Source organism: Diachasmimorpha longicaudata, unplaced genomic scaffold (assembly GCF_034640455.1).
Source record: "Diachasmimorpha longicaudata isolate KC_UGA_2023 unplaced genomic scaffold, iyDiaLong2 ctg00000106.1, whole genome shotgun sequence".
NCBI classification, from domain to species: domain Eukaryota; kingdom Metazoa; phylum Arthropoda; class Insecta; order Hymenoptera; family Braconidae; genus Diachasmimorpha; species Diachasmimorpha longicaudata.
In genome coordinates this window covers 59,733-87,146 of record NW_026973926.1, presented here as the reverse complement: position 1 = coordinate 87,146, position 27,414 = coordinate 59,733, and the positions used below count along the sequence as shown (strand labels likewise).

Genomic DNA, 27,414 nt, shown 5'->3' with positions numbered 1-27,414 from the left:
ACCATTGATATTTCATCAATGATAATCAACTCAACATCACGCATTTCTTCACGCATGAGTTTCAGAACGTTATCTGACAACTGTTTGTATTTAGGTGTATCACCATGCTCTATTGGAAGTTGAAAGTACCTATGAATAGTCAAACCATTGATATGAAAAGCTTCGATACCTGTGGGCGCGGTAACTGCGGTCTTGCCATTCATTTCTTGATTAATCCAGGTACGACTGACATCTATAAGGAAACTTTTACCCGTTCCACCTTCACCACTTACATATAAACGTAGTGTTTCATTTTTTGACGAAAGAGTTTGTGTTACTTATTCAAATATTCTATGCTGGTCTACGTTCATTTGTGATATCATGGTAGGCAAATCTGTGTTTTTCGCTACTCGATTAGCAATATCTTGAAATTCTTGCATAGCAGCTTTCCCCTCTTTGAGTTCACACCCCATCTGAGCAATGGGCAACTGGCTATCAGCTTCATCATTTTCTTTGTTTAATTCTTCCTTGACTTTTTCAGAAATGAAATCCAAACCTCGTTGATAATCATCCAGATGATGATGGTATTCACAAGCTTTAAGAACTACGTCTTTTTGCTGTTCAAATACATCTGTGAATGATTCGAAACCTTTCTTCAAGTCATCGGTATCTTTCCATGGTTTGAACAATAACAATAAAGCGTAAAAAAAATTTTCTGGTTGAGTATTTACATTATACCTTGTAACGAGATTTTTCCTCGGGGTTGAGAAAAACCCGTTAACTGCCCTTTCCCCTGGATTCGCAAGCAACATTTGTTGGGCGCCAGCCGTCCTTTTTACCGGGGACGACAAACCGGAGTCTCAATAAATTAATTCTTAACATAAACCAAAATTTACGGTACGAAAAACGTATGACTTTGCCTACGAATCCATGGGAAGACCTTGAATACCCGCGCTGCTCAGGGGGTAGGTTGTGGAGAGAGGGCGTAGTCCGGATGGAGGTGGTTTGTCGGACTTTCATCCGCAAAAGAAAATAACAAAAGCCCTAAAACTTTGAATGAATAAATTTAATTATTGCTTTTGATAATATTTCAATTAATTCTAATACATTATTTTAAGAGATCATCATGACCAGAAACAAAAAAAAAACTATTATCTTGTAAGGAATCTTAAATAACCATAAGTGATACATCACAATCTCTTTTAAACACATACGAGTCCGCCGAGAGAGATAACGCAAAGACGAGGCTCGAAATTTTTAATTTTCAACGTAATTAACCCTTTGAATTGTTTTCTCTCTGAATCACTCAGAGCAAATCCCTACTTCGAATTAACTAATTATCAAATCCTTATAACGAAACGGATCTCCCGGAAATCTCCTCCACCAATGGGGAGGCATCGTAATTCCCTAAATCTCTCTAAATTACTTCAGAGGATAAAAAAAAATATTCTCGTGATGATTCCTTATGGGTATCACTCACGCATCGCGATTACCTTCCTAGCTAATCGCCCTGCACTCGATCAGCACCGTTCACTCTCACTACGACACGCACCTTTCGATAGTCTAACCGACTCTATTTTTCCTGTCTATCAAAAATCCTACCGTGAGTTTCGGAGTCCAAAATCGAACTGTAATTATTCCTAAAGTCTGTGCCGTCCGGCACCATTTTTTTGGGCGATTCCCTCTCCGCCTCCCCTCGCCCAAGGGAGACGGCAAGAACTCTCTCCGCTTCCCGTCGCCCAGGGAAATGGCATATTTCCATATACACAAGATCTTATCCTCTAAAAATAATATGAATTAATTTTAACGGCACCGAGATGAGGAGTTAATCAAAATAAAATCGCAAATACTGTCTTTACTTCTATCCTAGCTATTAATGATGCAATCTCACCTGTGGCTCGTTACCCACGTGTTTTGTTGTCGACCGGCGACGACCGGCAAATATCCACCGGATAGCCTCTCTCACCCTATTCCTCGAACCCAATTCGTTACCGGTAGTCTCCAGGGTGTCTCCTTGAATTGGTACCGCGTCGTCGAGAATATTCACCACGTAATTACACTTGAATTTTACTGTTATTCGCACCTCAATCTTTGGCGTCCGTCACACGTGTTTTTCCGCAACGTGTAATAAATTTATTTAGTTTATGCGATTTAACGAATAATTTAGAAAAATATTAACGGTCAGTACAAAAATAACAACTCATCCATTCAAGTTAAATATTAGCCCACTGGCTTCAGATTTATTTAATCTCTTATTCCTTTTAATTAAAAATAATGGTTACTCACTTGAATATAGCTCATAGAGCACATAGTTTTTTCTCTCATACTCACATACACAGCTATTAATATATGACAATCATACCTATCTCCATACGTCAAAATATTTTTCCGTGGAAGGGAAACTTCGTCAATAAAAATTAAACACACAAATCAATAGCTCCGCGTATACAAAAATATAGTCACTGATCAGTCCTCGCAACTAAGTCGTCGCCTAAATATATAAAATAACGCAGAAGGCTCTCGCTTTCCCAACCCTACCAATATTCGAATATAATGGTGAGCGGATTTGGGAGAATGACCAGACTGGTCGGTAGTCGAGCGGCGAGAGAGCGATCTTCCTACGTCCGATTGTCACCAACCCATCAGGTATCCAGCGCCGTTATCGGTGATGTCTGGAAATGATGATGAATCTCCTCCCTTAGGAGGCGGCATTCTCGTAATAATTTAAAATCATTACATGATCCCCCTTTATCTCCAGGAAGGTAATGACTGGAGATAAATCCTTGTCTCGATGACCACACCAGGCTCGGGTTCCGTTAGTGGGTAACGTCCAATGACTTTCAGCCTGAAAAACAGTATAATACGTGGCAAGACAATTTTCAACTGTATTTGTATTTCTGGCTGCCTCCGAAAGGTTCCATTACATCTGATGGTTTCTCCATTCAATCACGGATTCCATACAAAAGACTCAACCAATTGGGCATATTCCTCAGATTTTCCAAACCGATGGGGGTAGTGGAAGGGTCTCAAATAAGACACCATTAAATTTGTCATGTAAACTTCGAAGGATTGGGGTGTCAACGATTTCAGGAACAATTGTCCGAATTCTGATTCCATGGTGAATGAGGTCATTGACAAGAGTCCGGGTCGTAACAACGACTCCAGCTTCGGTGGCGGCGTAGACGGACGGGTCAATCTTGTCATCGTAGGCTGCACCAATCGCAATATTGATAATGACTCGACGTTGTCCCTTCTCGTTGGGCGCATTTGGACTAATCAATCCCACGGTCCGATATAGCGTGCTCTCTCCTCTATGCAGTTTCCGTCTTTAGGTGACGTCCACAAGCCTTCTAAGAGATCCAACTTTCTCCCATCCGTTCATCCACCCAAATAACCACCACCATTCACGAATTTACATTCAAAATATATCTTGACCGGCTATACTGTTACGTCCAATTATTATGACGTATGATTTTTAACTGCTTTTTCCAACGCAACCGGTTGGAGGGAAATTCTCTCCTCTGTATTATTTATTTTTACCGGGTGTTTTAAATTTGTTTTAATCCTACCTTAATTTTTCGGTTGTTGCAGTTTTTCTTTTAGCCCAGTTAGGAAATCCCTCGTTGAAGGAGTGATTTTAAATAAACGGCGATCCTTGCTGCCAGGAGCTTGGGTCTGCTGGTGATTGGCCACGTAGTCGGTGGTGAAGTATCCCTGCGTCTGGGGATGTAGTTCAGTTCTAGGTGTCTCCTGTTGGGGTTCGGATGCTGGTTCACGAGGTTGGGCCAGTCTGAAATTTCCCTGGCGATCTCTGGTGACTGCGATGTTGAGGGTGTCACTTCGGGTTATTGTCGGTACTGAAGTACTAGTTCCGAACAATGTATCCAAATCCACTTCTTGTGGATTTCTATAGATCGCGGCCAACTTTCGAAGCTGGTATTTTCTACCCGCACGTCTGGTCCTCTTCGGCATGGAAAGGATTGTGTGGGGAGCAGCGAGGGGTTGGGACGGGATATTAAAGAGTGAGCAATCTTCTGCTCCAATCTTTTAGTGGAGTAGGACCTTGATTGAGCACTCTTCTGCTCTAATCAATTAGGCTAAGGGGTTTTAATGCGAGCAGTATTCTGCTCCGCAATAAATTAGGGAGATTTAATGCGAGCAGTATTCTGCTCCGCAAGAAATGATGAATTCACCACGGTGGTAGGATTAAGAGTGAATTTTATTATTTAAATCGGGGGTTTTTATATAAAATCTGCATCCGGTTGTGCATCAGCAAAAGCATTTTTCGTCAGCGAAAAATATTCGTCCGGTGTATTTTGTCAGCGCAAAATCTTTGTCCGGTTCGTTTTAGTTAATTTAGCATTTTTTTTTCTTGGCACGTGCAGTGTCATATTCGGTAAAATTGTGCGCTGGCAAAAACATTACAATATAATTCCTTATTTATATTAGGTTTATAACATTCTTTAGATTTATTGTTATTAGCTCAATTGTTACTTAATTCTACTTCTTACCAACTAGAGCGAGGGTAAATGGTTCCGTACGTCGATAATTAGACTGTCGGTAAAGGTATTCGACGGTCGGTATCTTCGGATGTGGGTAAAACAGTCATAACAGCTTTAAGGGTAACCGGCTCCAAGCGTCGATAACTGGACTGACGGTAATCCGATTCGTCGGTCGGTATCTCGGTAGTGGGTAAGCAGTCGACGAAGTGTGAGGACGTGACAATACTACCTCGTCTCTCAATTCCTATATAATACAGGTTTCCGATTGGTGAAAATCTTAGTCTACTCCTATTTTATGTGTGGATTGCTTAGTTCATTTATCTATTAATTCTCAATTTTATTTACTCATTTTTTTTTTTTTTTTTTTTTATCATTTGTATTATTACTATAACTATTGATGCAATGGGCTCAGAATCTGCCTCAGCAAGCCGACTCCACATACTTCCTCAAACTCGTACGGTTATATGTCCCTCGTAATTCACCCGAAGTCTCCCCATTTTCCAGCACGAAAGCATTACATCCAATTATTTTTTTAATCCTATACGGGCCTTCATAGAGGTGAAAAAATTTATGGATAACCCGGTCGGTATTACTGGATAAGTGTGGGACCCTAAGCAGCACCTTATCCCCGACTTTGAGATCTATTGGAGGCTGAATTTTGTGATATTTCTCTCTCTGTTCAAATTTCGTTTTAATTCTCTCTCTAGCCTGCAAAATCATATGATCGTGTGAAATAGTAGATTGAGAATCCGGGTAAGAGATCAATTCGCGAACTTTATCCTTGATCATCTTTCCATAATGCAACTCGTACGGTGTGAAACCGGTAGTACAATGAGTAGTATAGTTCAGGTATTTTTCGATTAGAGGAACCACCTTAGCCCAGGAGGTGTGCTTATCGGAACATAAGAGCCGAAACATTCTTCCTAACTCACGCATTACCCGCTCAGTGGGATTTGATTGAGGATGTCGAATGGAACAGAAACTCGTCCTAATGTCATTGGCATTCAATTGCAGTGTCCAGGCGTTGGCTCGGAATTGGGTCCCATTATCCGCCAGTATTCTCTCGGGTTTGTTTACCTCCCGACAATAATTATTTAAAATTTTGTTTAATACCGTTTTAGTATTGGCTTTCCTGATGACATATAATTTCACCAGCTTGGAAAAGGCATCCAACACGACAAAAATATACTCAACACCGCCCACCGAGCGTGGTAAGGGTCCGTAGAAGTCTACCGTTGCTAATTCTCCGGGTCGATCTGCCCTAACACACCCATATTCCCCCTCAACACGGTGGTTTAAATGTTTTGTGCGCTGGCACAAATCACAACCGATCACGACTCGCTTGATATCTTTGGTCATATTCCTCCACCAGAAATTTCTTTGGACCTGGGTTTGCGTCTTAAATACTCCCCCATGTCCAATACGTTCATGTTCCGAAACGGTTATCAAATGTTTTAACTGCGGTGGAATTATAACTCGCCAAGTTTCACTATGCCTAGCTTTGTGAAACCAGACCCCCTCATGCTGGTGAAATAAATCCCCATTATCCGTACTTGTCTTTCTTTTTACATACTCAATGCCCTCTGTATCCGCCCTCTGAGCCCCTCGCAGATTTTTCAAGTGCCGATGGATATCAGTTCTCAACTTTAAATAGCTAATAGATACTAGGACATTGTTGACACCATCATTATTTCTGACATCATCACAGCATAAGATTTCTGAGATGGAAAAAGTATTCGAGTGCTGCACATGAAATTTACTATCTGGGTTTCGACTGAAAAAATCAGCGACCACGTTATCAACGCCTTTGCAGTGCTCCACCACAAATTCGTACTCCTGTAAAGACAAATTCCATCGAGATAGTCGAGCAGTGTGATATGGCGACGTGCTCAAGAATGTCAAAGCCTTATGATCAGTGATGATCCTGAACATTCTGCCAATCAAGTACACCCTAAACTTCTCTACAGAATATACCACGGCCAGGAGTTCTTTCTCCGTAGTAGTGTAATTAGGCTCTGCACGTGTCAACCCTCTACTCACTAACGAGATGACTTGATGATATCCCGCATTATCAATTTGGTATAATACGCCGCAAATTCCTATGTCCGAACCGTCTGTTTGCACCCGAAATTCTCGCTGTAGATCATAATGAGATAAATAAATACAGTTTACAAAATTATTTTTTAAATCCCTAAAGGCCCTGTCCTGTCGTTCAGTCCACGTCCACGGTGTATCTTTCTTCAATAAGTCCCTAAATGGGTCGACGAACTTGGCATGTGCCACACTAAATTGTCGATAGTAGTTGCATACTCCCAAAAATTGCTGCAACTCAGTGCGATTTTTAGGGGCATCAAACTCCTCTATAATCTTCAATTTCCCATTGTCAGGACGTATGCCTTTACTAGATAATATAAAGCCCAAAAAAGGCACTTCCTCCCGATAAAATTTTGCTTTTTTCAATTTGATCGTGAAATTGAATTTTTTTAAACGTTCGCAAACAAGATTTAGATGATTCGTATGTTCTGCGATATCGGGTGATGCTATCAGCAAATCATCAATATAATAAGTCAAGAATTCATTAAATTCCTCTCCTAACGCGAGGCTCAGAGCACGAATAAAGCCACTTCCGGCTGTCTTGAGACCAAATGGAATTCGCGTGAACTGATACAGCTTTGATCCATGTAAGAATGCGGTATATTGACGGGAAGTTTGTTCCAAGGGCACTTGCCAGTATCCGCTGGTTAAATCAACTGTACTAAATACCTGACAACCATTAAATTTCTGCATAAGCTCTTGAATAAGGGGGGGTGTTTCGTTGTCTCCTTCGATTACCGCATTAATGAATCGAGCATCCAGGCATACCCGTATCTCACCGTCCGTTTTTTTTACAATTCGCATAGGGTTGCAATACTGACTAGTGGATCGTTCTATAACCCCCATTTCTCGCATTCTACTAATTTCATGATCAACTGCTCCTCTCAATGCCAAGGGGACTGGGTATGACTTTCTGACTACCGGCTTATTTGCAATTACTTTAATACGATGTTCATATACCGTAGTACACCCTGGCTCATCTGAGAATAATTCCGCATGTCTCTCCCGCAATTCCTTCTCCATCCCCGACTGGCCCGGATCCAATGTCGTGGAATCTATAACGCACGAGCCGGGATCACTATATCCGTCATCCGCGTGTAGGTCAATAATATAATCATCTATCCCCACTTCCTCATAATTATTTCCCTCAAACATGTGACCTTCGATGGTCCCTATACTAATATAATTCACTTGATCTGATGGCCCCCGCTCGAACGACACTGATCCCGTAGCCAGCCTAACACCTTGTAATAATAAACAACTCTGCGAGTAATCAATAATTGCCCGATTTCTTCGACACCAGTCGCTCCCTAACAATACCTTCTGATTTAAACCTGGTATAACAAGGACCGGATACTTCATTACGACTTTATCAATACACATGGGAAGTAATATTTGTTGATGTACTGTAATGGATTTCTTGCTTATAGCTAACGTAATTTTGACTCCCGCGACGGGTAATACTTCGAATTTATGTGAACCACTTATCTGCCGATAAAACTCTTCGGACGCGGCAGTTATTTGACTACCTGTGTCGAGGAGAGCTTCTACCTTTTCTCCCATGATATCGACATATACATGTGGACACGCTTCAAATTTAAATTTTTGTTTGAGTGGACCTCTCGCTCCCTCAAATTCCTCCCTAATCTCATCCACAAAATCCACAAAATTACCAGAAGGTGAAGGCTTCGTTTTTTCGGTATTATTAATATTAACTGAACTCTCATTAGGGTCATAATTGGATGTGAATAATCCCGGTTCATTAACGTAATTAATATTTTGTAAGAATCCCGTGGACTGTCTCCTCACATAGCCCTCACTATGTGCGTGATTTACCGGTGGTAGATTTGGTGGGGGAAAGCGCGTGTCCGGGAGGATCATCGCTGAGGCACCCGCTTCGGGATTGTTATTCCAACGATTTTGCTTGTATCCCCCATGCCCTTGATACGGTTGTTTTGGTCTAGAGTTTCCTCGAGAATTATTCCACTCATTTCGTGGGGTATTGCTATTTCTAAAACCTGGTTGATTTTGTGCCTGAACTCGGCCTTGTGGTATCCACTCAGGACCCTGAAAATGATTTGTATGTTCTACTCGATTGGTTGCCATTGTCTGCAGGCTTAAATTGTTAAAACTCAACTGTGTTATATCTAGTTGGGATAGTGCTTGTGTTACTGCCTGCGTATCTAAATAATTGACTGTTGCTAATGCAGTTTTTACATCATCTGGCATTTGTTGAATGATAGAAAAATTAACTTCGTATTCAGAGAGAGGGGGATCAAAAAATTTAGCCTTATTTTTTTGCGAATAAAAATACTCCTGAAACGTTCCATCATTATTATTATATCGACGAACCAGCCACTGACTTTTCCATGCAACTTTCATAGGCACCGAATAAAATTGCTCTAAAAATTTCACCTCGAAATCCGCAAATGATTGTATGTCCGATTTATATGATTGGAACCAGTTCTTTACTCGTCCCGTTAAAAAATTTTCAAGATAAATTAATTGGAACTCCGGCTGAATGCCTTTTAAAAGTAAATAATTCTTCACTTCCTGAATAAATTCCTTTGGATTTACTCTCGCGCTGAATTGGGGAATATTCGGATTCATTTGTAAATATGGTAACTGACTGGCCAAACCTCTAACAATGTCATCATTAAGGGAACCTGATGGCCGTTGTTGTTCTATCTGCTGTGGAGCGGGAGAATTTTGTATAGCCTGCTGTGCCGTCCTCTGAGCCCCCTGCAACAATTCCTCAGCGTACGCCTTCTGAGCTTGTAATGTTTGATTTTCTTTAGCCATGTCCTCGATCTGCTTTTTTCGTTTATCCATTTCCCCGACAGCTCTCTTTACTTTGGCTTGCTCCTCGGCTAGCATTTTTTTCAACTCCTCCATTGTTGGTTCCATTTTTATTTCCTTGTGACACCGTGCAGAATTACTATTAATGTATGACAATAATGATTTCTTTAGCAGCGGTGAATTTGCTCCCTTTCTTATTTTTCTATCAGTTATCAACCCGGGATTTAGAACCGTTTCTTTATTTGACCGAGTAACTCGACTTGATGTCAGCGTTGTTGACATGAACGACTTCTAATTATTCAGGATTCTCTAGCAAGGTCAAGAGTATTGTGCCGTTAGTTGGGCGCCATTTTTAATAAATTTATTTAGTTTATGCGATTTAACGAATAATTTAGAAAAATATTAACGGTCAGTACAAAAATAACAACTCATCCATTCAAGTTAAATATTAGCCCACTGGCTTCAGATTTATTTAATCTCTTATTCCTTTTAATTAAAAATAATGGTTACTCACTTGAATATAGCTCATAGAGCACATAGTTTTTTCTCCTCATACTCACATACACAGCTATTAATATATGACAATCATACCTATCTCCATACGTCAAAATATTTTTCCGTGGAAGGGAAACTTCGTCAATAAAAATTAAACACACAAATCAATAGCTCCGCGTATACAAAAATATAGTCACTGATCAGTCCTCGCAACTAAGTCGTCGCCTAAATATATAAAATAACGCAGAAGGCTCTCGCTTTCCCAACCCTACCAATATTCGAATATAATGGTGAGCGGATTTGGGAGAATGACCAGACTGGTCGGTAGTCGAGCGGCGAGAGAGCGATCTTCCTACATCCGATTGTCACCAACCCATCAGGTATCCAGCGCCGTTATCGGTGATGTCTGGAAATGATGATGAATCTCCTCCCTTAGGAGGCGGCATTCTCGTAATAATTTAAAATCATTACAAACGTAATAATCACAATAGGCGAGTTGTGGTCGTGCTCGGTATTAATGACGCTGGTGTCTCCGTGTCAACCAGAGGCACGCGCCAACCGCATTCAAAAATTTTAATGGGCTTACTCTACCCTCCTAGAATCTCTGGATCGGGAGATGATTTTTCATTGTTATTTTCCTTTTTATCTCTAAACATATTATCCACGGGACGTGATTAGATCCTTTTGGTTGTTTTCTCGAGGATCAGAGGAAAGTGGGAACCCTAATCTTTATTCTAAATTCTAACTCCTTATGATTTATTTAAAATTCAGTCTTTTGGCTATCCTAGGGGTTACTAGGGCTGCTCTAGGCCCCTAGGTCTGCCACCCTTAACCCAAAACGTATCTCCCCCTCCCTCTTGATCCCTAAATCGAGCGGTATTTTTCGTACTCCTACACCTATCCAAAAAAATCTAAACGGGGGGAGTGATCCTCAGGGAATTCCACGTAGCTCGCTAAATTTGGCTCATAACCGGGGATTCCCTTCGGTCCCCGCATCCCTAACGTTCCCGATTCTACTAACTCCTATTACCCCTTTCTCTATAATTCTCGGGTTTTTACCCGCATGAGCTGGGGAGTTGTCCTCCCGGTTACCCTAATGCCCTATTTCGTAACCCTAATTCATCCCTAAGCCTCTCTTGCACTCTCTCCCTCTCTCTCTCTCTCTCGGCGCACTCACCCCTTTCTGGATATCCCCTTCGGATCCGGGAGGTTTGAAGGAATTCTTGAGAATTCCTTACAACCTCCAGTGATTTATCAGGCAAAGTTTCGCGCTTTTTTTAAGAAATAACCCGGATTTCACTGTGTAATATTCAACTTCTGTTTTTGGTTCACTTCTAGGAACTTCATACCACTTGCAAAAATCATACAGACACACAGACTCCAATTTTACAGGTCGTTTAGGGTAATGATCATCCACGACAGATGGACAAAATATATCTGTTGAATTTCCGTTCAGGTTCTTTATTTCGGTATAGTTCTTGACTTTCCGACTTCGAATCATTCTCACGTCAAGCCATTTTATAGTTGTATCAGGATCGGTTCCATACAGTGAAATCCCTAGTAATGTATCTGCAGCTTCAAGCGGTCCGAGCTCACGATTTTGGAGACCTCGCATTCCCAGATTCCATAATGTTTGCCTAACCGTTTTTGTAGATACAACGTCTTGTATGACAGTTGATGTCTTCGATGTTTCATACTTTGTCGAATATTTTCTGCAGTACTGTGTTAGTAACGATGAGGATTCTCCTATAAATTGGATATCCATATTGCCTTCCCATGCCGTTAAAATGGTTGGATTATAATCATTAATATCAACTTCTGATTCAGTACGCGAGAGATAATAAAACCGCGATTGGCTTTCAGTTTTTTTCGGCCAGCTATTGATACAGCTGGATCACGTAATACAAAATGGTCAGTTACGGGTCGTGGAAATCCGAATCGACATTTTGTTGCCACTTTTCCAGAGGCTAGTTTTTTGGACCGTAAGCAATAACTTTTATGTTTATGTTTTTGATGTGTTGTAACACGCCTGTATAAAATCGGAGAAATATTCGCATTTGGTTGCTGGCAGGTAGCATATTTCATTATGAATTCAGCGACTTCTTCATTAGATTTTACTCCCACAATGGGTGAATTTTTAATCCAAATCACTAAGTGAAAATGTTGTACACCGCGCCCTTGATATTCTCGTCGCCAGAAATAGTGCTCAATTTCACAAATGGGATGGCCGCTTGACGTTAGAAAATCGAGCATGGCGTGGAATTTATTATCGATAAATCGAGAAACAGAGACAGGATCAGTGGCGATAACTTCACCACCAGACAGTTTATCTAATCGTGGAGAATTTATTTTACGGACATATAGAATTAGATCTCACCAGAGCCATTCAGCAGGACTTAATGTGAGAAACCATGTAGTTGGTCCATAATGCCTGGCCATACAACTCAAATTGTTACGTGGTTTCCTCCAAAACTGCTCTGAGTTGCGAAGTCGTTCGAATACTGTATTCATATTCGTTTCAAGATCTCCTGTGCATATTCGATCCAAATAACTATGTGCCGTATATTTTTGTCGTGGGTTTGTTACATGGAGAGTATGATAGATGCCATTATTGATTTGACGAATATTAGCATTATTCAATAGATAGAATAGATACTGTTGATTTAGTCGGAATCGTGGGTCTTTTGAACATAATCTTAATTTGATATATTCCGCATCCACCAATGTTTCATTTCTCATTTCTCCCTGACCATTAATGCCATGTGGATATAGATTCGGGAAACACAATAAATCCAAGTTTTCAGCATTATAATTTAGTGGTCTCTTATTTACTTTTTTCATCTGATATAAATTACAAGATGTATCATTAACTCTTTTATCATGCATCGGATAAAATGTATACTGCTCTATATGATCGGTATTATTTTTAATTTGTGTCAGCATTGGTGATGGTTTCACAGGACCCTGTTTAAATTCTTCATCTTCATTTTTGTCACTAATTTTAGCATTGCTTGATTTTGATTAGCGTTGAAAAGATTTTTTCCCTTCAGATTCATTATCCCTATGACAGTCAACATTCATTTCATCATCACCTTCTGCTTCACTTTGGTCAGATTCGATTTGAAATTCGACGTCATTTTTTGTTAACCATTTCATCAGATTTTGAGCTGATTCCGGTCAATGGATTTCACGGTATAATGGATTTCTACTTTGTAGCAATTTCAATGCTTTGAATACTTTATCGAGACTCACCAATTTTTGCCCAACGGTATGTGTTTTTGTAGGAATTCCACGAATTACTATATATAATTCATGATTTTCATTTGTAGGATCAGTAGTTGATGCTATTTTTTCAAGAGTTTGTTCCAAAGGAAGTGGTAAATGGAAACATTGACCTACCAATTTTTGGATTTTGTTGGTGACTGGTACATTTTTTTTCATGACTGTGCCCGCCCGTTGTACTACTTGAAATACTTTCGCTCGTTGAATGATGATTTTCTCGTATGTATTCAAATTACTTATTTTATTCGGGACATCCTCGACAGCGAGGTTATTTAATATACAAGTTGCAGGTAGTCGATTTAATCGAAATTTGTTCAGACAATAATCACATATGTATTCACTCGCGTATACATTGTTTTCATCGATAAATCTCAGTAAATAATCCCAGTGATAATTTGCTATTTCTTTTCGTAAGTTTTCTATGACTCTAACAGACCGCCTACATAGCAGCTTCTGACATGAAATACATGGGAATTCAGGGACATCCATGGACCGTTTGTTATGGGCTATAAAAGCCCTCTTATAATCTACTTGAATTTGATCTTCATTTAGAGGGTTGGTTCCAACAGTAGAGGATAGAAATGATTGTCCAGTCTGTTTCATATCATCTGACATTTTTCTCAAACTGTCCAAATTAGAAGTTTCGAAAGCGCAATCTATGCGACCAATTTCACCAAAAAGCTGTTGTATTTTATAAAGAAGCCTTATTATATTTCTTACGGCGGGATAATGAGGTGCTAACATCTTTTCTGCAAAAAAATCAGACTTACACGAACACTGGTGTACGTAACAGTGAGCGGGATGGCCTAACTTATCCTCAGAATGGTGGAAAAAACTGCTTTCAAAGAACTTTGGGAAACTACTTAAGGTCTGACCTGCCAAATGTTGCAAAAAAATTTCGTAGTTTTGTAGTATATTTTCATTTTTTATGGGTTGACAATAAGAATCGCAACGCCACATTGCCGCAATTCTCTTGTGCACACTAAGAGGCAAAATATTCGTAGCTTGCCCTTTTGCATTCCTAGTGATAATATGATGTTTTAAATCAGTAAAACAGTACATCATTTCATAGAAGTATGCTTCCGTAGCAGATGTATGTCTAGACTTCCCACATAAGTCAAATGTGATATCCAAAACCCATTATCAATAACTTCTCCCGCATTCCCCATAGATACTAACCGACAGGAAATACATTCCTCAAATAATAAACACCACGTCCACCAAAAATCGGTTTCACCACCTCGGCAAGTGCATTCACCCCAACAAAAAGTATGACACATACCAGAGCATTGAACTCCACCGCGGAAATCATGCACTGTCAAAACTGCTGACTGCCAAAACCGCTGACTTGACAGGTCGATCCCCTCTAAGAATTGGTAGTGGGAAAACCACGCCATAATTTCCACCAATTAGAAATCAATTCGTGTAACCACCACGAACCGATCCGCTCCCCAAAATCAAAAATCGAAAGCAGTCTAGAAGCAACCGTCGGAGCGATAGTTTGACTTGGTGGAAATTACTTTCCGGAATCGATCTGTCTCTTTCGGGCCTCCCATACTATAATTCGCGATAGAGTCGATATAGTGCGCGGTAATCTATTCCACCATAATAAATAGCTAAACGGCCGGAAGTGTACAGGGATACTGCATCCTTTAATCGAAAGTAGGAGTGTTTCTTGCAATTTTAAGAGGACCAATTAATCAGTTTCCGTGGTTGTGGACATTCTCAAAAACTTATCCAAAAACATTGTGCATTAATTATAAGCGAGTGGGTGAACGTGGCATGAATAAGAAGTATTCATGATAGGATCAGAGGCCATTCTGATTCTGGTGAAGAAAGACGATTGTGTCACCGAAGGATCCACACATCCCCAATACATAAGGGATAGTATACATTTACACACTTGAACTGTGAGTCTAATAAAAATAATTATATTCTTCGCCAATTCCAAATTAATTGGCTAATCAACTCTCTAAGAACCTATTCGGGGATAAATATTTTACCGTTATTACTTTCTCGTCAAATAAAATTTACATAAAATTCTAGATAAGAATTAATTGTTGTTAATTGTAATTCAAAAAGGTTCGTAATAGAGAATATCATTCTTGAGAATAAAATTTACTCGGAATCATTTGATTATTCCTGATTCCTTTATTCCCCTTTCCCTTTTCATTTAGATTAACAACATAATTAAGGTAAGAGCGAAAAAACTAAACCTAGCGTCGTCCAAACAAAATCTCAAATATAAAAATACTTAGCTTCATTCCATATTTTCAATTTAGCTATTTCATATTTTTATATCAAAATTTCTAGTTCTTGTTTTCCGCAAATCACTCAATTACATAACAGTTGTCCTCCGACGCTGACAACGTCTCCGGACATAACAGCTAGAATTTCATGGCGCAGTCGGTAGGACCGTTCTAGGCTTCCTTTCACTCTTACCGCCAAATTTATAATAAAGAATTTTCCTCAGATATCGAATAAATTCAGTTTCCTTTTCAAATCATTCATTAAATTTTCTTTTGAGATCGACTCCTTCCTACCTAGAGTAGGAATTCTTTTATTCCTTTCTGAACAAACTCGGCTTATTCTATTGGAAAATTCATCCTTTTATTTTTTCTCGTGAAAATTAAGCTATACATATTTTCAGCATCAAATGCAACAATTTCAAAAGTTTTAAAGAAGGAGGTAGCCTAAATTCTATTCGAGATTTTGCTATCACAAACAAATTTTCATTTACTTATTTTTATTTATTTTTGACCTCCTTCAAAACGATTTTTCAATGGCTAATAGTTCCGTCAATATCACCTATACAGGTGATTCAAATGCCACAGGGCTTGTTGGGAACCATGAAGATTATATTAAAGCAAGAGATATCGCTAGTAGTATACCAATTTTTTCCGGTACCTCCCAACACGCTTCCCTAGATGAATTTGAATATGCTGTTAGAGCAAATCTATCATCGATTCCTACTGAAAATGGTAGAAAAGAGGAGTACATTCTTCAGATATTGAAACGCCTCCTACCCCCCGCTAAGTTCGCCGTATCGAACAAAACCCTGAACTCCGTTGAAGACATCCTCAAAATCCTTGTCAAACGATTCCGAGGTCAATACGGTTTCACTTATTACGTTAACCAAGTCCGTGGTCTATGCAAATACGCAAACGAACCCCTAGAATGCTTCTTAGAAAGATTGGCAGCTTTGGTTCAATTTGGGTTGCGAACACTCGAAGGTGAAACAGAGAATAAGAGAGGTGTTCTGGAAGAATACCTGAACAATGAGGCTCTGGCCAGGTTTAAAGAGTATGCAACACCTGGAGTTAAGGATACGATACGTCGGCAGAAATGTAAAAAAATTGATGATGTACTGAGGGTACTCGATTCAGAAGAGTTCCGACCGAGTATGACCTTGCCTGCACCTGAGATACAAGACCAAAACCAATACCGGTACGTGACGGAGTATCCTTCAGTTGGGATACACAATGATATGTGGGCGAATGAATCAACACCGCAGTCATTCAAGGCGTATCCTCAAGCACAAACGTCAAGTCCTCGATATGCAGTCCCTCAGCATCATCAGGGACGTTATGGCAACACTCCATATTTTACACCAACACCCAGTAGAGGCTATGGAAACCCAGGATTTCAAGTCAACTATGATGGGAGAAATCAGCCAGTCAACAAGGATCTGGTAGCTTCGCTGCTGCAAGACTATCTGCCTCCGAGACGTCCGCCCGGACCGTCAAGGGGATCAGCGAACTCAGAACCATTTTCATCCAGGGGTCCATTTTCACCACCTCGCCTCAACGGGGGTAACGCTATCGCCATGGCAGGAGGATCAGAGGACAACCCGGCTCTCCAAGAGCTACTCCAACAGCTCGAGCGACAACAGTCCAATGAAGATTTAGCCGATGGAGCCTCAGCTGAACTCAGTCTTCACCAATTAGCTGCAATCTTGACTGGATCTTCGCAACCACCGAAAGAGCCTGTTCCTAAGAGGGAGCAGAGGAGTGAGCGACGAAACGATGACCTGGCTGAAATAAAGCAGCTCCTCCAAACTCTAGTATTGAAGATGAACCAACCGCCCGCCATACCCAATCGAACACGAGATAATTCTCGAGAACGGGGTCGGACAGATTATCACCAGAGATCTGGGGGAAATCAAAACCCACAAGTCCTGAACTCCACTGTGACACCTGGACTTCCCATCCAGGCTTTAAACGAGTATCTGACTCGTCAAGCGGGTGCGATGACGAGCGACCAGGGTCAGAACCAATACCATACCCTGACGAGCACCCACCGCAACCACCAATAAAGGAGATGGTCCTGTGTGGCCCCAAGCGAGGTCCCCATATTCGGATTCAGGGTCCATACCTGACCAACGATGGGATCAGTGCCCTGGTGGACACGGGGGCTTCCATAAATCTTATAGCCATTCAGTCGTTACAACCAGAGGTCATCGTGGATATAAGAGAGACGTGTAAAATTGTGGGGCTCTCCAATGATGTTATGGAATCGTTGGGGACTGTCATGCTACCCCTTCACCCAAAGGTGAAAATTAAATTCCACGTCATACCTCACCAACCTGGCGGATATGGAGCAATTGTTGGTGACGATATGCTGAACAAGCTGAAGGCGCATCTATCTTTTAGCACACGAACCATAACATTCAACATATCTCCGTTAAAACCTCTGCATATGTGTGTCCCGAGTTGTCCCACAAGAAAAGAGTGCAGGATATCTCTGACCGGGGGTGGACCCAGAATCAACTTACGAGTTAAAAACTTAGTGGGGAACTCACACCAATTCCTGATAGACACCGGAGCGGAGATAAATCTCATCGAGCGACGCGCAATTAAACCTGGTGCCAAGATCGAACCTCCCATCGTGAGGTATTTAACGGGGGTAACAGAAGATGCATTGCCAACGTGTGGTTTGATTCGCCTCAGAATCCTAGGAGCGGAGGTCCCCTTTCACATAATTGATGGCGAATTACCAGTGCAAGGATCCGGACTTCTCGGCCTAGAATTTCTGATTCAGGAAAAGGTAGACATCCGGTATCTTCAGAGGACCATCACTACCGAGAGAAGACCGAATCTACCCATTCATTGGTTCGATTACCACCGACCATACGGACCTAAGATAATTCCTGCCAGAACGCGGATGGTCATAGGAATCCCAATACAAAACCCAGATTTAGAAGTTGGATACCTACCCAAGGTCGATACACCTCAGGGAATATATCTAGGCCGAAGTGCAGTGACCGTCACAAATGGAATAGCCTGTGCAGTAGCCATTAATACCACCGAAGACCCCATCGAACTCAACATTCCCCCACAACGGATAGAACCCTTTGATGAGGAAATTTACTGCCCTGGAACCGACGTCACAGTTTGCAATATGGCAATATCCTCAGAAGAAAATGAAAGTTTACACCAAAGAGCAGCTGACATTGTTCGAGCGTTACCTGAACAAGAGCTCAAACTCTTTGAGAGGAAGAAAGTGATCGACTTGATTAAAACATTTGATGATGTCTTTCACCTCCCGGGAGATCAACTAGGGAAAGCTAGACACTTCAAATGCAAAATCCGTACAATAGACAACAAGGCTATCCATAAAAGGCAATATAAATTCCCTAAACAACACAAGGATGAGATCAGGACTCAATGCAAGACACTGGAAGAGCAAGGTATCATACGGCCGTCTGTCTCCCCCTACAATTCTCCACTTTGGATTGTCCCCAAAAAAGCGGACTCCAGAGGACGGAAACGATGGAGGATGGTGATCGATTTTCGGGCTTTGAACCAGAAAACCATCGGAGACTCTTACCCACTGCCTGACATCTCGGAAATCTTATCACAGCTTGGAGGAGCGAAATATTTCAGCGTTTTCGATCTTGCAAGTGGTTTTCACCAGATCGAGATGGATGAAGCAGACAGCGAAAAGACCGCTTTCACGGGTCCCGACGGACATTATGAATACGCCAGAATGCCGTTTGGCTTACAAAATTCCCCACCGATCTTCCAGAGGATGATGGACCAGACTCTCGCAGGTTTGAAGGGCACGGAGCTTTATGTGTATCTGGACGATATTGTTGTCTACTCCAGAACATTTGAAGAACACACCCATAGGCTTCACAACCTGTTTGAATGCCTTCGAGACAAGGGACTTACCCTCCAACCTGACAAATGCAAATTCTTCATGAAAGAGGTAGCCTATTTAGGACATATCATTGATGAGGAGGGGATTCATCCTGATCCCTCCAAGGTTAGAGCTCTAGTGGAAATGCCCAAACCAATCAATCAACACGGGATTCGGAGATTCCTAGGTTTCAGCAATTACTATCGTAGATTCGTTAAGGACTATGCTGAAAAATCGGAACCTCTGACCCGGCTACTGAAGAAGGACTGCCAATACCATTGGAGAACGGAACACGATGAAGCCTTCAATTTCCTAAAACATGCCCTTACTGAAGATTCCCTGCTGTACCATCCAGATATGAACGAACCTTTCATAGTGCACGTATCGAGCACGGAAAAGGGACTAGGGGCAATATTGAGCCAAAAAGACGAAGAAGGGGATGAACACCCGATCCTCTATGCATCCAGAACCTTGCGAGGAGCTGAAAGTCGCTACACATCCGCAGAGAGAGACTGCCTAGCTGTGGTATACGCTCTAGGGCAGTTCAAACCTTACATTTATGGAGTGCCTTTCACCATTATCACGAATAGTCCAGCCCTCAATTGGCTGCGAGATTCCAGCAATCCCACCTCCAGACAAGTTAAATGGAAAACTTATTTGAACGATTTCGACTTTGAGGTGGAAATAAAGAAGCAGAAGAAGGCACAACTGGCCGATGCATTTGCCGAGAACCCATTGGAGGACGACCAGCCTGGTGAAACTGTGCTTATTGTTTGTCTACCGGCAACCAATGCATCACGTCCAACCCTTAAACCATCAAGAACAGTGGGAAATCCCAATCTACGGGTTCGTTTCAAATCGCAGCCTGAGGTCATCCAAACACCAGTCCCTGGTAGTTCAGTTGCAGAACGAATTAAAACAAGGAGAATGACCGACCTCGCCACGGGCAGGAGAGAACCTATCTCTTATCGAGATAGTCGTCAGTATCAGTCCGCACTAAAAAAAAAAATAAATCCGAGTGGCAGCGCTACGCCAGAAAAGACTCCGGAAAACCTCGATACCGATGCCACAACAGTTACACCTAGTTCAGCGGAAATAGGGAACGAGTCAATAGTCGAAAGCACAACACCAACCCCCTCTGCCCCAGGAAGCCCGGAATCAGGAAGGGATAGCACGGAAACGATTCACCTTGACAAGGAAAAGGAATACTCCAACTCTGACACCCCAATCCTGAAAGAGAATGATTCCGAAGACACAGAAGACTCCCGAGGGTCCACCGAGAGACCTGATGAAATGAACATCTCTCTGGAAGGAGAACCAATGGAGGAGGACGTGTTTGAAGAAAGAGAGCAACTGGACGGCCTGAATCAAGGAATAATTGAATCAGAATCTTTAATGGAAGAACAGGACGATGACCCTGAAGAACCATCAGAAGCTGAGATAAGTAGGCTCAAGGGCTTACAGCTATTCGAAAAATTCCTAGAAAAAGCTGAAGAGTCACAAAATGAAAGTCTACCAGAGTGGGACTATTACCAACCACCCCCTCTATACCAGCTGAAAAGAGCAAATCTGAGCCCAGGTTTCCTCGACGAGCTGAACGCTTCTACCCAGCTGTTCGACCAGAAGATAGCAGATCTCGAAGAGCGATCGAAACCCTTGATCAATTTGTCCGATGAGTTCGAGGAGGACGACACAGCGTCACCGGGGGTGAAGGTTAAATCCACAAAGCTTTCCCATCTAATAGCAGAGCAATTAGAGCCCTCACTCATCACACCGTCCCCCTTTTCCTCTCAGGGTACCTCCCGAGAACAAGTGAAGACGGACATCATAAAAGACGATAAGCTCAGCATTCCCCACGATGAGTCCTATCAAGCTGCACCCAACATTCACGAAACAAGAGATGGGCTTACGTTCTCGAAGGGAAACCTTGCACATTTTCTGGCCGCGGATGCAGAGCCAACTAAACAGAACACAAAACTTCTCAGAGATCTGAACCTCATAAATTTAGAGCATATCAAAAAGCTTAAGCCTCTACCAGGTCAGGTAATAGTCACCAAATGTGGAAAATTCTACACGTTCACACTAATAGTGAAGCAATGGCACTTTGAGAAAGTCAAGAACAAAAACCTCAAACTCTGTTTGAAGAATCTACACCAGGCCTTGATAAAATACCAAACAACAACGGTTAAAATGGTAAATCAGGGAGATGAAATCGATGAAGACATCCGCCTTCGATTCTTCTTAGAAAGGGAATTCTACGAACAACCGATCGACATAACCCTGTGCCATGGAACCATTGGAATGCCACCGGTAGCCCTGAGACAGGAAATCATCAAGGAATGTCATGAAACTCTGCCAGCCGGCCATAAAGGGATCGTCAAAACATTCCACCGAATTAGAGAACGATTTTACTGGCCAGGAATGAAGCAAGAGGTTGAAAGGTTCATCAAGAAATGCAGAACCTGCCAACTGGAAAAGATACGACGCGTAAAATTCCGACAACCAATGCTGATCACGGAAACACCTAGTGAATGCTTCGAGAGAATCTCGATTGATACCGTTGGTCCACTCCCAACGACCTCGAAAGGGCACAATCACATCCTTACGATCCAGGATAATTTTGCCAAGCATTGTGTTGCCGTACCCCTTAAAGATATCAAAGCCCATACCATCGCACATGCTATAGCAACCAAGTACGTAGCACAATATGGTTGCCCGAAGATCATTCTCTCCGACAAAGGCACAAGTTTCCTCAGCAAGCTTTTCGCTCAGTTAAGCAAAATCATGAGGTTCCACCACATCACTACTTCAGGTTATCGGCCACAATCCAATGGAGCTTTAGAGAGAAGCCATCATTCCCTTGTAGAATATCTTAAGGCATACACCAACGAGTTCAACGAGTGGGATGAACTGCTACCCTTTGCTATGTTGTCGTACAACACCACGGTTCATAGCGCAACAAATTTTACCCCTTTTGAATTATTATACGGCAAACCAGCCAGGATACCCTCCAATCTTAATGAGACAGACCAGGGGAAGGAAACCTACTCGGACTACATGATTGAGCTGATTACTAAATTAGAAAGAATCCATGAAATCGCCTACCTACATCTTCAGGAATCGAAATTCAACTCAAAAAGGATTTATGATCTAAAAGCAAGACCTTTAGAGTTAAAAATCGGCCAGTTCGTGTATGCCGAGAAAGAACCAAAAACCGGAAAATTGGATCAAGCTTATACTGGGCCCTATGAAATTGTAGACATCACCGCAAAAGGGAATGTATATCTTGAGACAGAAGATGGGCACAGGTTCATGAAACATCCCAACAAGCTGAAACCATGCGAAGAAGATTAGGAAAAGAAAAAAAAAAAATATGACAATATCAATCTCTGGTTACAGGAACATGCCCCCGAGAGAAATCCAGATTCAAAAGAAAACTTGGATCACGGCCTATATCGATGGTTCATGCTCATACAATGGCACCACCAACGCCATAGCTGGAGTAGGGGTCTGGTTTGGAGACAGACACCCCCTGAATACCTATCAGACCCTGAAAGAAGAAAGAGCCACCAATATCACGGCGGAAACCGCAGCGGCCATAGAAGCTTGCAGAATATGCATCAGGCATGACATAAAACGAGTCAAATTAATAACCGATTCTAAATACCTGATCGACTGCATGACCAAGCATTTGCCCAAATGGAAGCTGAATGGTTGGCTCAATGCAAAGAGCAAACCAGTCGTCAACCAGAAATTATTGAAGGAATTAGATACCCTGACTCAACAACTAGAGGTCCAATTTGAATATACACCTGGGCATAAAGGAATCTATGGAAACGAAAGAGCTGATGAACTAGCTAAAGCAGGATCAAAAATCTACGCATCCACCTAATGCGAAGCAAAGCTGTCAATAAAAGAAAAAAAAAAAACACAACACAAACCTCAATAGACAAACATATAGATTTGTGACCCCAATTTTTCCAACCCTTTCAGATCCATCATAACCGGGCCCAAGATGACCAGCATCCCATTGATGGTAATAATCGGGAGTATAAGTTTCCTGGTGAGAATAGCCATAACGGAACGGCTCTATCGAAAAGATCCCCTTGCATATAATCCGGGAATCTACTATGAGAAAATCGATCAAATAAGGAGAATAAACCGGAACTGGCGACTAATGTTGACCATCGATCTAGAAGGCTTATCAGGTCAACCTTTACCCGGACAGATTATGATCGAGAAACATTACAAAGACTGTGCTGCTCACCAAGAACCACGGAATTGCCGACAAGCCCTAGGACTAGACAAAATGAATGACCTCGCAAAGGAGCTTCGATATATCCAAGAACATGGACAACAGGTTTTACAATCCAACCCAGCGCACATGCGAGCACCATCCCGAACAGCCAGGGCGCCGTTCTTCGGCTTTATCGGAACAATTGCCAGAAAAGTTTTCGGAACAATGGACTATAACGACCACGAACATATTACTAAAGAAATTAATCGATTATACCAAGACCAACGCCAAATAACACATCTGATTGAAAATTCCACACACCTGATTCAGGCTGAGATAAACTCGATGAAAATGATTAATAACAAGAACATTTTAAGGATGAGACAAGCGGAGGAACAACTGGACCGGCTGACCAACAAATCAAATAACATGATTACACACATCAACTCTCTGGAATACCTGCAACATTTGACACAAATAGCAAATGAAGCAGAGTATGGCGCCCGGAAATATCTAGAAACTACTCACAAAGTGGTGCAAGCAGTTGAGGAAGCAAAACATGGGAAACTAAATCCAATGCTAATAAACAACGAACAAATTAAAAACGCCGCTCAAGAAATAGAAAAGGCTGCAGAGGATAGTCTCTTCCCCATCAACAAAGAGAAACTAGACATAACCCTTTTAGCCCAGATAAGCAAGATGGAAACAGGACACAGCAAAAGAAAATTTCTAGTTATTCTGAATATACCCCTACTAGCAAGAGAATCAATGGATCTATTCAAAATCATATCATGCAAAGTTCCACAAACAGTGCAAAGAAACAAAACAGTTGCAGCATATATCCAACCCGAAAAGGAATACATCATGACCTCCAAAATCAGTCCAAAATTCGCCCTCACTGACGAAAGCTACCTGAGAACCTGTATCCCCCTAGAAAACTGCCTTGCTTGCCCCAAAGGATTGCCAATGCAAAAACCGGGAGCAACCCCGAGTTGCGAGTATCAACTCCTCACCAACGCCGATTTAAACCCAACACCAAAAGCATACCAAAATTGCAACATACGTCTGAGCAACAACTTGAACACCCAATGGACAAAATTAACCCACAGTGAAGGATGGTTATACTCAGCCATACAACCAGAAAGGCTAGAGATAACATGCCAGGGGCTGGAAGTCGAATCGACCATCATCAATGGAACAGGAATCCTTCACCTCAACAACAGATGCTCGGCAGAAACAAAGACCATCATATTGGAAGGGACCGGCCTCATCGAGTCCCAACTACCAACAATTCATGGCATACCCATCACCATGAATATCACCGAAATGGCTCCTAGTCTGAGTGACGCACCAAAGAAGATGGGTATGCTTACCCAAGTTGAACATCATGCCATCCCAGATATCGATAACACCAAAATGTTCGATGAATCTATGCAGCAGACCATTGACGCAGCAAAGAAAATAGGCCTACACCACCAAGAAGAATACACACACCGCATATTCACAGCCGCAAACTGTAGTATCACAGGTATTCTCTCCGTGGTCACCATTATCGCAGGAATTGTGGCATACACAAGAGGGTGGAGTATATTACCGCTGCTAAGCTACTGCTGCCGCAGAAACAGGATAAAAACCACCAGAGAACAACAATGCAAAAACCAGAAACGACCAGCCATTGAACGATTCGAGGAGGTACCAATGGCCACTATCAGCATGCCCGCCGTAAGAATAGCCCCCGCGCTACCAGCACTCCCACCACCAATCCGAAAAGAGAACCAGGAGACCTCCCCACCAGAATCACCTCAACGGACAGGCGTAACTATCAGCTACATCTAATAAAACATCAGAATAAATGAAGTAACAATAATAGTATCAAAGGCAATAACAATCAAAAACAACCAAAAAAAAAAAAAAAAAAAAAAAAAAAAAAAAAAAAAAAAAAACACGTGTGTAAGAGGAAATCCATAGCCACTGACAAAACCATTTATTTTTCAGAAAATAATTATAATAATATGATCAAACACTCGTGGTATATCCAAACACATCCAAAACTCGTAGTAAGCAACAGAAACACTCCGAAATCGGGGATAGAGTCTCCATAAACATCGTCAATACTGGGCCGACTTTCGGCCGACAGTCCCAAAAATGCCTCCATTCGATGCATAAGATCCTCACACTGCTATGGCCTGCTGTCCCAGAAATAGTAGAAGAATCCCTCATCCCCAATCACCCCTCCCAAACCTCAGACCACCCGATCAAGCTAAAACCGCGAAAAAGAACAGGGATTGTGAAACAAAACAAAAAAAAAAAAAGAAAAATGAAGTAAAAACAGCAAAAGAACATCTTACCTGCCAAACCAAAAGTACCCCCACATCTCCTCCGATGACTCTCATACCAAGGATAAAAATCATCCGGTCCTGGTGGGCGAGTTAAGACGCGCGACACCTTCTTCCGACACTTGTTACAGATAAAAACCTTATCCAGATTTAAAATCCGTAGCCTATCCCAAGAAACGTCACTTTCATCCATCAGATCACATCCCAGCAGCTTGTTTATCCGGGACACCTCCCTCATCAAAATCGGTCCATGCCCAGAGTTCTCGTTCCTATCCGCGCCAGTGTTATCCAAAAACGCATGGATCATCTCATGAAAGAGGGTGCGAACTAACACTGTCCTACACAACCCCGCGGAGAACATGAACTCTTGCAAATAAATTATCTTCGTCGTAAAATCTGTATAACCGAAACAGTCCTTCTTTCGGTTAGATCGAAGATAGGTGAATCCACGCACCCCACCTCCAAAAAACTGCTTATTCAAAACTCCACTCAACCTAAAAATATCAGGATTCTCTCCCAAAACCATATCGACATATGGCAAAAGACCAAGAGACACTTTCACCCCATCAGGTCCAGGTTGATCACACCGCGACAACAAAACTCTCAACTCCCGAGGAGCATTTCGAATACGACGGCCTTTCGAAGGCATATTAACACTCCTGCCACGAGAAAAGACAGCAGCAGACTGATCCAAGAGTACCCAAAGAACTGTCACAGAAACTCATTACACCGGATGCACCATGCCAATCTGCAGAAATTTGATCGCAATCCCCGACCGAACGAGACGAAACAAACAGTACCCACGATCCGAACAATCGCTGACAAGAGATAAACAGGAAACCCAATAGATCAAGTTACACCCGACTATGTGAAATTGCAGACACTTCTCAAAATCAATTCCAACCCAGTGCAATAATGATTCCGAGCGGGGGCTGTGATATCCAAAACCCATTATCAATAACTTCTCCCGCATTCCCCATAGATACTAACCGACAGGAAATACATTCCTCAAATAATAAACACCACGTCCACCAAAAATCGGTTTCACCACCTCGGCAAGTGCATTCACCCCAACAAAAAGTATGACACATACCAGAGCATTGAACTCCACCGCGGAAATCATGCACTGTCAAAACTGCTGACTGCCAAAACCGCTGACTTGACAGGTCGATCCCCTCTAAGAATTGGTAGTGGGAAAACCACGCCATAATTTCCACCAATTAGAAATCAATTCGTGTAACCACCACGAACCGATCCGCTCCCCAAAATCAAAAATCGAAAGCAGTCTAGAAGCAACCGTCGGAGCGATAGTTTGACTTGGTGGAAATTACTTTCCGGAATCGATCTGTCTCTTTCGGGCCTCCCATACTATAATTCGCGATAGAGTCGATATAGTGCGCGGTAATCTATTCCACCATAATAAATAGCTAAACGGCCGGAAGTGTACAGGGATACTGCATCCTTTAATCGAAAGTAGGAGTGTTTCTTGCAATTTTAAGAGGACCAATTAATCAGTTTCCGTGGTTGTGGACATTCTCAAAAACTTATC

At 41.9% G+C, this 27,414-nt stretch overlaps 3 protein-coding genes across 3 annotated transcripts; 2 read left to right on the top strand and 1 right to left on the bottom strand.

The window, feature by feature from the left end:
• Window positions 1-1,619: 1,619 nt before the first annotated feature.
• Window positions 1,620-2,304, bottom strand: LOC135171803 (uncharacterized). The gene is made up of 3 exons (XM_064138359.1): window positions 2,266-2,304; window positions 1,871-2,068; window positions 1,620-1,760 (listed from the first exon to the last, which is right to left on the bottom strand). The coding sequence occupies exons 1-3, from the start codon at window positions 2,302-2,304 to the stop codon at window positions 1,620-1,622; spliced, it is 378 nt and encodes a 125-aa protein (XP_063994429.1).
• A 12,468-nt stretch (window positions 2,305-14,772) lies between these two features.
• LOC135171804 (uncharacterized) lies at window positions 14,773-25,748 on the top strand. Its single transcript, XM_064138360.1, has 2 exons — window positions 14,773-15,061; window positions 23,286-25,748. Exon 2 carries the CDS (start codon window positions 23,308-23,310, stop codon window positions 25,363-25,365), a length of 2,058 nt encoding a protein of 685 aa, XP_063994430.1. The 5' UTR covers window positions 14,773-15,061; window positions 23,286-23,307; the 3' UTR covers window positions 25,366-25,748.
• LOC135171805 (ribonuclease H1-like) lies at window positions 22,666-23,278 on the top strand. Its single transcript, XM_064138361.1, has one exon. It carries the CDS (start codon window positions 22,666-22,668, stop codon window positions 23,182-23,184), a length of 519 nt encoding a protein of 172 aa, XP_063994431.1. The 3' UTR covers window positions 23,185-23,278.
• Window positions 25,749-27,414: the final 1,666 nt, after the last annotated feature.

Excerpts from the sequence above, each read along its gene's own strand:
- LOC135171805 (XM_064138361.1), top strand. The coding sequence starts at position 22,666 with ATGACAATATCAATCTCTGGTTACAGGAACATGCCCCCGAGAGAAATC.
- LOC135171803 (XM_064138359.1), bottom strand. The coding sequence starts at position 2,304 with ATGAGAGAAAAAACTATGTGCTCTATGAGCTATATTCAA. Across the intron at positions 2,069-2,265 it reads GCTCTATGAGCTATATTCAA|ATTGAGGTGCGAATAACAGT; the intron begins GTGAGTAACCAT and ends CGGACGCCAAAG. Across the intron at positions 1,761-1,870 it reads ACGTGGGTAACGAGCCACAG|AGGATAAGATCTTGTGTATA; the intron begins GTGAGATTGCAT and ends TATTATTTTTAG.
- LOC135171804 (XM_064138360.1), top strand. The coding sequence starts at position 23,308 with ATGACCAGCATCCCATTGATGGTAATAATCGGGAGTATAAGTTTCCTG.